Source organism: Neopsephotus bourkii, unplaced genomic scaffold (assembly GCF_033783945.1).
Source record: "Neopsephotus bourkii isolate Nb327-2 ecotype Australia unplaced genomic scaffold, CSIRO-AGI_Nbou_v1 NB_1008, whole genome shotgun sequence".
NCBI classification, from domain to species: domain Eukaryota; kingdom Metazoa; phylum Chordata; class Aves; order Psittaciformes; family Psittacidae; genus Neopsephotus; species Neopsephotus bourkii.
This window is the reverse complement of record NW_026901498.1, coordinates 188,508-199,588: the sequence shown is the minus strand read 5'-3', so window position 1 is coordinate 199,588 and position 11,081 is coordinate 188,508. Positions and strand designations below refer to the sequence as shown.

Below are 11,081 nucleotides of genomic sequence, written 5' to 3'. Positions count from 1 at the left end.
GCCGCCGCCGCCGCCGCCATGTTCCGGAGCCTGCTGGTGGCGGCGGCGCAGCGGCCCCAGGCCCCGGGCGGGTCCCCGCGGCCGCCCCCCGGCCCCGGCCCCAGCCCCGCGGGCGAGGCGCTGGAGGCGCAGTTCAGCTGCCCCATCTGCCTCGAGGTGTTCCACCGCGCCGTCGGCATCGCGGGATGCGGACACACGTGAGCCGGGGCCCGGGGCGGCGGCGGCGGCGGGGACCCCGGCCCGGCCCGGCCAGACCCAGCGCCCGCTGAGCGCTCCCCCCGCGCACCGGGCCCTCTGTCCCGTGACCCGGCCGGCACCGCTCCCGTCACCGTACTGGGATCCGTTCCCATCCCGGTACCGGGGCCCCATCCCACCCGTACCCGCGGTCCGGTACCGGTGTCCCCATGCCACCACCCCATCCCGGTACGGTGACCTCCATCAGCTGACACCTATCCCCCCCCTCCCAGCCTGCTGTGGGGACCCTCATTGTTCCTTCTCCATTTAGCCCGGTACCGGCACCCTCCATCTCCCCCACAGCCCGGTACCGGGGCCCCCAGCAGCTCCATCAGCACCGGGTGCCTTACCCCCATCCTAAAGCCCGTTTCCCTCTTGGGGAGCTGGGTACTGCCTTGTTCCCTCCATTGATCACCTAAACCTTGCCTCTCTGTGCCCACACCTGGTTCCTGCCCCCAGTGTCCCCCTACACCCTGCTCCCAGTGCCAGCCGGGGTCTGACCTGATGGGAATCCTGCCCTGACCCCACAGGTGCTGTGCACCGCTCCCATTGCCCCCAGTACATGGTGAAAGGCTGAAGTGCTGCCCTGGGGAGCAGGGGTCTGTTTGTCCCCACAGCGTTCTGGGGACACCTTGTCCCCCTTTCCCATCCTATTCCTGGGGCATCTCCCCTTGTATGGTCTCGCTCTTCCCCCCATCTCCAGCACATTTGGGGCTGGGGGTGCTTCATGGGGTGATGGCAGTGGCGTGGGGCAAGGGGCACTGTGGCTGTCCCTCAGCAGGGGCTTGGCAGCAGCATTTCATTCCCCCATTGTGGGTGATGTGAGCTGGGATGGCAGCGGAGGGGATGGGGATGCCGTGACCATTGACTTTGTGGGGATGGAGCTGCTTTGCCTTGTGCCCGGGGGTCCCTTTCTGTGCTTCCTCTCCGCTGCTTTGATTTCTCATCCGTGGTGCTGCAGGCATAAGGACCTTGAAATGAGGTGAACCAGGCTCTGATGTGCTCACTGCCTTTATTGCTGCATGGCCTCAATGCTCAGCACCAGTTGTTGTTTGGCTCTGTTCAAATCCACTCCCAGCCTCAGGTCTCACTGCATCAGCAATGGCTGCCCCCCCCCCCCGCACCCTCTCCCGGGCTCCCAGTTCTCCCAGTGGGGATGCTGATCCCTGAGGTTTGGGTCTGCTCTGCAGCCTGGGGTGTCCTGGGGCTGGGGACCCCCTTCTCCTCCCTACATCAGGTTGCTCAGTGCCGCTCTCTGTGCCCCCAGGTTTTGTGGGGAGTGCCTGCAGCCCTGCCTGCAAGTGCCATCCCCTCTGTGCCCGCTCTGCCGCATGCCCTTCGATCCCAAGAAGGTGGAGAAGGCTTCCAGTGTGGAGAAACAGCTTTCGTCCTACAAGGCTCCTTGCAGAGGCTGCAGCAAGAAGGTAAAGCTCATGGGGGAAGGCTGCCCATACCCATCCTACTGCCTGTCCCATGGCTGGAGGTCACTTGCTGTTGGTGGTTGGGATCGTGGGGGCCTCTGTTCAGAGTGTCCCCTCTTCAGTGTGGCCCCACATTGTGCCCATGAGGTCTGGTGTCCCCTGCGTGTCACTGCTGCTGCTATGAGCCAGGCAAGCGGGGCTGCGTGGAGATGAAGGCACTCTCTCCTAGCTGCCTTTGTCAGCAGACTGGAGCTATTATTAGACAGTGGGGACCTTCAAAAGCAGGCTGAGGTTTTCCTGCAACACAGGAGAGGCTGAGGCAAACCAGCTCTGCTCCAAGTGAGGGTAAGGATTTAGCTCTTGCTTAAGGTGCTGCAATCCCAGCGGCTGTGGGGAAGCTGAACCAGCAGCATGGCCTGGCCCTGCCTGGGGCAGTCTGGTCTGGGACGCTCCAGGACTGGCTGTAAAGCTGTGATTCATGGTGTGTCTCTGCTGATGCACTTCCTGGCTCCCATTAACTTTGGGGATCTTGGAACTGCCTGGCTGTGACCCAGGGACAGTCCTCTGCAGTGTCAGAGCAGTGTGTCCTTTGAAAAGGAAAATGGAGCTAATGTAATAACACAGCCCGGGTGGCTGTGTGTGACCTCTGGGGATGCGTGCAGTGAGCATGTGGCCCCAAATCTCTGTCCTGCAGAGAAGAATGTGCTGGCGTAGCGTTTCCACACTGGTGTGGCTCATCCTGCACAGCCCAGTGGTTGGCCAAAACTGCTGTCCTGATCTGTGGCAGAGGCTCCATCACTGTCTGGAAGCTGACAGGAACATCTCTCCTTGTGCTGCAGGTGACCCTTGCAAAGATGCGCTCTCACGTCTCGTCCTGCACAAAGGTGCAGGAGCAGATGGCCAACTGCCCCAAGTTTGTTCCGGTTGTCCCCACGTCCCAGCCTATTCCCAGGTACTGCCATTGTGTCGGGTAAGGAAATGCATCCCTCCCTGTTGGGCTGCACTGTCACTCTGGTCTAAAAATCCAAGCGTGGGTTTTACTTTCCTCTGGGAAACCAAAGGGAGAAGCATCAGCACCATTTCCCTCCTGTCACCTGCAGCCCCTGTCTGCGCTGTGTTCAGAGTGTGGAGTGGGAGGAAGGACCGAGCAAACCAGGGTGGTTCAGCCTGCAGCTGGGGTGGGAACAGGCTGGGCTGGTTTCTGCTATGCCTGGATATCACAGAGCGGATGGATGGCTTAGTTTGGAAGGAGTCAATCCAGTCTTTTCCTGGGGGATCTGAGCTCGCCTTTGCTCTCTTTAGCAACATTCCCAATCGCTCAACGTTTGTGTGCCCGTACTGTGGGGCCCGGAACCTGGACCAGCAGGAGCTGGTGAAGCACTGCATGGAGAACCACCGCAACGATCCCAACAAAGTGGTGAGTGATGCTGGGAGGGGTTGGTTCTGTGCGGGGTAACTCCTGGAAATCCAAATACACCGTAGCTGATGCTGCATCTGAGGCCACTGGTGTGCAGAGCTGTGTTTTCAGCTGGCTTAGTTTGGTTTAGATCCCTTTGATGGGAGGTGGGGACCTGCCCCTGTTTGTTTTGTTAAGAGGCTCTCTAGGATGAGCTGCCTCCATCCCCATGTGCTATCAACCTGGGTGGTGCTGGATTTCCTCTCCCCATCCACACTGGGTTGACCAAGGCAGGGAACCTGCAGCTTTATCGCTGTCTCAGAGGTGCTCACATGCATGTGTGACTTGTCAGTGGCCTAAAAGCAGGCTGGGCCATGGGCCAGAGGCTCTGTGCACCAAGAGATGTACTGGGGGTGGGGGGTGAGGGACCCCCCTTTTAGCACACCCTCTGCAGATCCCACTCTGTCAGAAACAGGGGGAGCACCACTCCCCTCTTCAGGAGGTAAGAGATGGAAGGGTCTGTGCCTAGTGGTCATGGTTCTCTTTTGTCCCTGCCTTCTGCAGGTGTGCCCGGTCTGCTCAGCCATGCCGTGGGGGGACCCCAGCTACAAGAGCGCCAACTTCCTCCAGCACCTCCTCCACAGACACAAGTTCTCCTATGACACCTTCGTGGTGAGTACCTCAGCTGAAATGGGGTCATCTTCCCCCAGCCTGGAGGGGAAGGGGACAGGTCCTCCTTTAGGCTTTGTGGGAGGCACATGTAGCCCCTCTCAGGACACCCTCACAGCTGTGGGGCTGAGCTCCCCCTCTGCTCTGGGAGAGCTCAAGCTGATCCTCATCAGACACGCCAGGAAAACCTCTCTGAACAAGGAGGAAAATGTTACTGCACCGTGAAGATGAGCTGTTTCCTCCATGTGCTCCGTTAAACTCATCCCCTGGGGAGCTGTAACACAAAGGCCTTTTCTTTGAGGCTTCACAAGCAGTGGGAGGGGAGCAGCCCAGGCTTGGGGGGATCTGGCTGCTGTAGTTGAGTGGTGTCCATGGATCCCCTCTTGGGGAGCTGATGACCATTCCTGAATGGAGACTGGGGGTGTGATGGCCCAGACCTGGCTGCAGGGACTGAGGGGAGGTTCTGTCAGCATTGTAGCTTTATTGCAGGGCCATTAGAAGTCAGGGAAAGGAACATCCAAATACTTAAGAGAGAAATATCCCCACTTAGGGAGTGATCACTGTGTTGTATAAACCCAGACTGGAGTGATGGAGAAACCTGTGACCCTGCTAGAAAGTTTTTCCCTTTGGCCACAGCTGCTGGCATGGGCATATTTTGTCCCTGCCCTCCACCACGTCTAAGAGCAGGGCTGGTGTTGGCAGATTCCAGGCTGGAGAGGGACTGTGGGCACAAAGGATGCCCCAAGCAGCACAGCATTCTTGGGACACACGTGCCAGAGGAATAGAAGGCTCGGTGTCACCATGAAGAGCAGGGAGGGCTCCCTGATGCTTGATGTAGAATCTGTGCCCTGGCTGTACCACTGATGACCGTCCCTCTCTGATTTTAGGACTACAATATCGACGAGGAGGCAGCGCTGCAGGCAGCCCTGGCACTGTCACTGTCCGAGAACTGAGGGTGCCTGGGGAGCATTGGACCCCCTTTTGCACACTCAGCCTTCCCACTGGGGAGGCACGGAGCTTATCAACCCCCTGGAGACCCACTGCTGCTGCTCTTCCCTCTCCTCTCTGTGCACATCCCACCTTGTTTAAGAAGGTGGCGTGTCCTTATGTCGCGCTGGACCGGTGAGTGAGCAGAGACTTCATGCAGGGAGAAGAGAGGAGTCAGCACCGGAGGGATGGGACCGTTCCTCCATTAGGCATTTCATACCCATATACAGAGTATATACCTGTGTCCAGATCTATTTATTATTAGATGCTTTTTGGCACTGTTTGTCTTCATGCTCTTTGTTGCAGTTGAATAGGTACGTCAAACCTGGATGCATTTAATGCAGAAATGCCCTAGTTGGAACCTGCAATCATCCATCCTTTGTGGAAAGGAAGAAAACGGCACGGAGCATCCTTTGGGTTTTGAAACTCCACAAGGTTATTGCCAGAGACATCGATCTGTCCCATCCCCAGTGCTGCTTCCTTTGCTGCCCAGGCCAGGCGCATCCCAGGGCAGGACGGTTGCCCTCATGCTGACAATGGGTTTGGAGGAGTCCACAGCAATGGCATCCAGTAAAACTCTTGCCTTCCCCGTTTTGTACCGGCTCTTGTGATACTGAATTCTTGCATTTTTCTACATGAATCAGTGTGATGCCTTTTCCACGTTTTATAGAGTGGGAACAGAAGCTGTTAACTCTTCACACTGCAATATCCGACACTGAGGACAAGAGTATTTTTATGGAACATTATTAAGAAAGTCTATTTTTAAAACAAAAAATACCCCAAACACACAAAAACGCTGTGGACTTGAAATCAGGTGGGAGGCAGCAGCTGGACCCCAGACTGATGGATGTGCCTGGATGTCCTCTGGCTGTTTCTGGTCCATTCCCTTCCCTTGTTGGCATGTTGTGATACAGGACACGCTGGGTCAGAGCAGCACCTCTTCGGCTGCCTCTTTGAGGAGCTGCAGCATCACTTGTATTCTCCAGCACCTGGGGCTTGCCATCAGGCTTGGGATGGCTGAGCCCTTGCAGGCGTTGCTCCATCGCACTGCTCAGTGTGGTTTTGGTTTGTGAAGGAGCAGGCAGGTTAGTTGTGGGGTGTTGGCACTCACTATGGAGCAGCCGGACTGTGTCTGGGTGATGGGTGTGCAGGAGGGATGTCTGCCTGTGCAGCATCCTATCCCCAGCACTGGGGGTCTTGTCCCCCTGAAATAGGGGATTACACCTCCCTTCCTTGGGAATAGGGCACACTTGGGCAGATGTTGATCCAAGAGATGCTCCATAGCCTCCTGGTGACCTGTCTTCTTCCATGTCCCCTTCCTGTCTGCCTTTCCTGCCTGCTGCTGGTGGGGTTTGCTCTGCTGGGCTGGGAGAGGGTGGAAGTGGGATCTCCACCTGCAGGCCTTGGTTGTGCTACTGCCAGCCTGAGCATGCCCCCCTGTGCAGCAGAAATCATGTCCCTTATGGAGGGTCTTCACTGGTGCTTGGGGAGAAGAGCTTTGTGCTGGGGCCCTACCGCCCTTTGGGGTCTCACCAGTGACGATCAGCCCAGGGTTCTCGGTGAAGGAGCTGTGATGCACGGTACCTTCCAGTGAGGGTTTGCAGGGGAGAGGTTTGGGAGAGCAGTCCCTCTGCGTGTCCCTGCTTGGTTTATGCGAGGCTCCAGCTCTGCTCTAGCAATACTGTTCAGGTTTTCACCTTTGATTTGAATGGTACTGAGTACTTTGGGGGCTGTGAGTTCCCTGTGCTGCCAGCAGCTCTGTGAGGAGCATGCAGACTATGGCAGTGAAAGGGCTGGAGCTGCTCCGCTCCCCTAGCAAGGATGGATGGGGTCTTCTCTTACCAGCACCGCTGGTACCTGCCTGGCCAGGAACGTGGCCCTGGTGGGGTGGGGAGCACTGGTATCTCCAAAGGGACCCATGAGGGTCTCCTTGTCCCATCCCTAGCTGGGACCCTCATATCCTGGAGCAGCCTCGCACTTGCAGGGAGCTCCCTGTCTCTGGGACAGCACTGTTAACCTCTTGTCTCCTTCCTTCCTTCCTCTTCCTTTCTGCCCCGCAGCGCCAGAGCCGGGGTGAAAGAGCTGCTTTTGTAAAGCACTTTAAGGCGCAGGCAGGCACTGCACGGGCAGCTCCTGCCTCTCCCCACGGGGCACGCTCCGGGAATGCCGCCGTGGCTCGTCTGTGTGTTCCCTGTGACTTTTTGCATATCCAGAACTTTTACTGTTTTTTGATGAAGAATCAGATCAATAATGTATTTGTAGCAAACCATTTTTCTCAATAAAGGCAGTTTCATCCACGCCTGGTCTCCCTTGTGTCTTCAGGATGCGGAATGGGACCATGAGGTGCATGCCCCCCCATCCTGGCTTCTTGGGCTTCTCCTTTCCCAGACACAGAGCTTGGCTTTGCAGCTTTGTCCTTATGTTGTCACCTCCTCCTGTTAACAGTGATGCTGTTTGATCCCGGAGCCAGGCACTGCCAAACCTGCTGGGGGAATCCCCCCATCACATCCTGGCTCTGTGTCCCACCATCCCTGGCACTCCAAGGCAGGACATGGGGAGGGCACTTGGCACCATGTCCTGTCCCCAGAGCTGCACTGGGCACTGGCCAGGGCACCACGTCGGGTGTTCCTTCCATGGGTATCCCAGGGAGGTGTCCTGGCTCCGAGCCCCATCGGGGTTCTCCAGGGACATGGCTCTGCACAGCCAATCCCTGCAGTGAGGAGGGACCGATCCAGGGAGCAGCCGCTGGTGTCCCTTTGCAGCGGTACAGGGTTCACCCTTGTCCCAGTGCTCCTGTTCCCCCAAGTGTGAGTCTTGGGGGCACAATGGCCAGGGCTGATCACATTGAGGAACCCCCTTATCTGCCCCCCAGGCAGCCCCTGTGAGGCCTTTTGGGGCCAGGTGGGCATGGCAGAAGAGGGGATGGATGTGTAGCCATGCAATGGTGGCCACCACCAACACCGTGTCTGCCTGTGCCTGCAGGGAGAAGGGGCGTTGGGGTCCCCATGAGCTGAGGGCCTGCTCCGTCCTGTCCCACCTCATGCCATGGGGATGCTACAGGCAGTGGGATCCCATTTGTGGTGGCAGCACTTGGGGACACGACTGTCCCCAGCACTGTCCCCTCACCTGCATGCAGCTGGCCCCGTGTTAATGAGCCCTGGGTCTTGTGGCAGCTACTGGTGCCTGCAGGGACACAACAGAGGGACACGGCGTGGGGACACATGAGCAGAGGAAGTGCGTTCCCTATTGTTGGCATGGCTTTCCCTGCTCAGCCAGCATCGTGTCCCACCAGCCCTGGGGCAGGATCCGGCTGGAATCTCACTGCCAGACCCTCTATGTGTTCTGTAGAGCATCTTCCCCCCCTGTCCTGCATCCCCACAGCTCCCAGCCTGGAGGGTGATGCAGCAGGGCCCCTAAAAGAACCCTGGTGCCATGCTGGGGTCTGGCCTGGCCGCATGGGGCTGGGATGGCAGAGATGGTGGGAACAAGGACACCCTGCAAGTGGCCCTGAGCATCCCTATGGCATGGCCAGTGTCTGAATGACGACCGTGGGGCTACCCCCACCGCAGGGGTCCCAGTGCCATCCCTATGACCCCCAGTACCCCAGTACATGGTAGTGGGGACCCTTGTGCCAGGGCATGGAGGGGGAGACAGGCTGGATTAGGAAGCTGCTTTGTGCATCCCTGCTGCTAAATCGGGTCCTGAAGCTGAGGGGAAAGAATCCCACATCCCAGAATAGCTGCCTTCCGAGTCCTCTGGTCCCACCCATGGAAAATGCCTATGAATATCGGGATGTGGGGCCAGGGACCCCTGCCCTGCCACCCAGGGGGCACCACGGTGTCACCCACATCCTCCCCCCAACACCTGGAGCTGGGGGTATTTTATGCTGCAATGAGTGACCATAGGATGGGGGTGATACAGGCGGTGGGTCTGCGTTGGGGGGGCCTGTAGGGATGAATGGGGCTACCCAACCCCTGGTGTGCTAAGGGCATTGGGAGCACTGGAGGGATGCTGGGGGCACTGGGTCCAGTGGAGGGGCATTGGGATATTGGGGTAACAGCGCATACTGGGAGCACTGGGGGGTGTGAAGGCACTGGGAGCAGTGAAGGCACTGGGGTCATGAAGGCTCTGGGAGCACTGGGGGAGCACTGGGGATATTGGGAACATGGGGATGGGATGTGCTATAGCGGTACTGGGAGCACTGGAGACACTGAGGCAATGCTGGGATAAATGTGAGAGCTGAGGCATCAGGGATACTGGAGGGAATGAACTGGTAGCACTGGAGACCTGGGGTTTGGAGTTTGGGGAGCACTGGGAACACTGCAGGGATAGGGAACACTGGGGGCACTGGAGACATTGGCAGTACTGGGGGCACTGGGGGCACTGGGAGCACTGGAAACACTTGGGGGCACTGGAGCACTGGAAGCACTGGGGGGAACTGGGAGCACTAGGGACACTGAGATCACTGGGGGGCACTAGGGTGCACTGGTAGTACTGTGGGGCACTGAGGGCAGTGAGAGCACTGGAAGCACTGGGGAGCACTGGGGGGCACTGAGGGTCACTGGAAGCACTGGAAGCAATGGGAGCACTGGGGGCACTGAGGGGCACTGGGGGCGCTGAGGGCACTGAGGGGCACTGGAAACACCGGGAGCACTGGGGGCACTGGGGGGACTGAGGGGCACTGGAAACACTGGAAGCACTGGGGGGCACTGGCAACACTGGAGACACTGTGGGCACTGGGGGGTACTAGGGGGCATTGGGGGCAATGGGGGCACTTGGGTGCACTGGGGGGCACTGGGAACACTGGGTGCACTGGGGGCACTGAGGGAACTGGGGGGCACTGAGGGCATGCAGGGGCATGGGAAGCACTGGAAGCACTGGGAGCACTGGGGGACACTGGGAGCACTGGGGCCACCAGGGTGGCACTGTGGGATCACTGGAAGCACTGGGAGCACTGGGGGCACTAGGGGGCACTGGGGGAACTGGAAGCACTGGAAGTACAGGGAGCACCGGGGGACACTGGGAGCACTGTGGGGCACTAGGGGGCACTGGAATCAATGGGGGCACTAGGTGGCACTGCGGGCACTGGAGGCACTGGGAGCACCAGGGGACTCTGGAGTACTGGAAGCACTGGGGGACACTGGGATGGCACTGTGAGCACTGGAAGCCCTGGGAGCACTGGGGGCACTGAAGGCACTCGGAGCACTGGGGACACTGGGGCACCTGAAGCATTGGGAGGACTGGAAGCACAGGAGGCACTGGGGGCAATGGGAGCACTGGGGGCACTGAGGGGACTGAGGGCACGCAGGGGCATGGGAAGCACTGGGAGCACTGGGGGGCACTGGTGGGGCACTGGGGGATCACTGGAAGCACTGGAAGCACAGGGAGCACCGGGGGACACTGGGAGCACTGTGGGGCACTAGGGGGCACTGGAATCAATGGGAGCCCTAGGGGGCACTGTGAGCACTGGAGGCACTGGGAGCACCAGGGGACTCTGGGAGCACTGGAAGCACTGGGGGGGACTGGGAGCACTGGGGTCACTGGAGGCAGTGGTGGCAGTGGGGGCACTGGAGCACTGGCAGTACTGGAAGCACTGGGAGCACTGGGGGCACTGGAAGCACTGAAGCACTGCAGTCACTTGAGGCACTGGAAGCACTGGGAGCAGCAGGGGACACTGGGAACATTGGAAGCACTGGGGGGCACTGGCGGGGCACTGGAAGCACTGGGAGCACTGGGGGCACTGGGGGCACTGAGGTGGACTGGGAGCACTGGGAGCACTGGGGAGACTGGGGGCACTTGGGGGCACTAGGGGGCACTTGTAGTACTGGGGGGCACTGGGGGAAGTGGGATCACTGAGAGCTCTGGGAGTTGCTGGGAGCACTGGAAGCACTGGGGCACTGGAATAACTGAGGGCAACGGGGGCACTGGAGGCACTGGGAGCACTGGGGACACTGAGGCGGCACTGGTAGTTCTGGGGGGACTGAGAGCATTGGGTGCATTGGGGGCAATTGGGCCACTGGGGGCACTTGAGGGTTAGGGTTAGGGTTAGGGAGCACTGGAAGCACCCGGGGGCACTTGGAGCACTGGAAGCAATGGGGGGCACTGGGGGGGCACTGGAAGCACTAGAAGCACTTGGAGAACTTTGGGCAATGGGAGCACTGGGGGCACTGGGGGGCACTGGGAGAACTGGGCGCACTGGGAGCACTGGGGGGCACCGGGGGGCACCGGGAGCACTGGGGCCGCACTGGCGACACTGCGCATGCGCAGCCCCTTCCCGACTCTAAGATGGCTGCCCCGCACGCAGATCCCAGCGCCGGCAGGGCGCGGAGGGGGGCGGAGCCTCCCCGTGGTCCGATCGCTGCCATTGGATGCCA

At 59.5% G+C, this 11,081-nt stretch overlaps 1 protein-coding gene across 2 annotated transcripts; it reads left to right on the top strand.

Moving 5' to 3' along the window:
* The first annotated feature begins 10 nt into the window (after positions 1-10).
* RNF166 (ring finger protein 166) lies at positions 11-5,501 on the top strand. Of its 2 annotated transcripts, XR_009726493.1 has the most exons (7): positions 11-197; positions 1,502-1,658; positions 2,495-2,607; positions 2,958-3,072; positions 3,616-3,723; positions 4,608-4,842; positions 5,022-5,501. XR_009726493.1 is itself a non-coding variant. In XM_061360028.1 (6 exons), the coding sequence occupies exons 1-6, from the start codon at positions 19-21 to the stop codon at positions 4,671-4,673; spliced, it is 738 nt and encodes a 245-aa protein (XP_061216012.1). In that variant the 5' UTR covers positions 11-18; the 3' UTR covers positions 4,674-5,501. The 2 variants fall into 2 exon arrangements, 1 of the variants encoding a protein (XP_061216012.1); XM_061360028.1 differs by having other exon boundaries at positions 4,608-5,501.
* Positions 5,502-11,081: the final 5,580 nt, after the last annotated feature.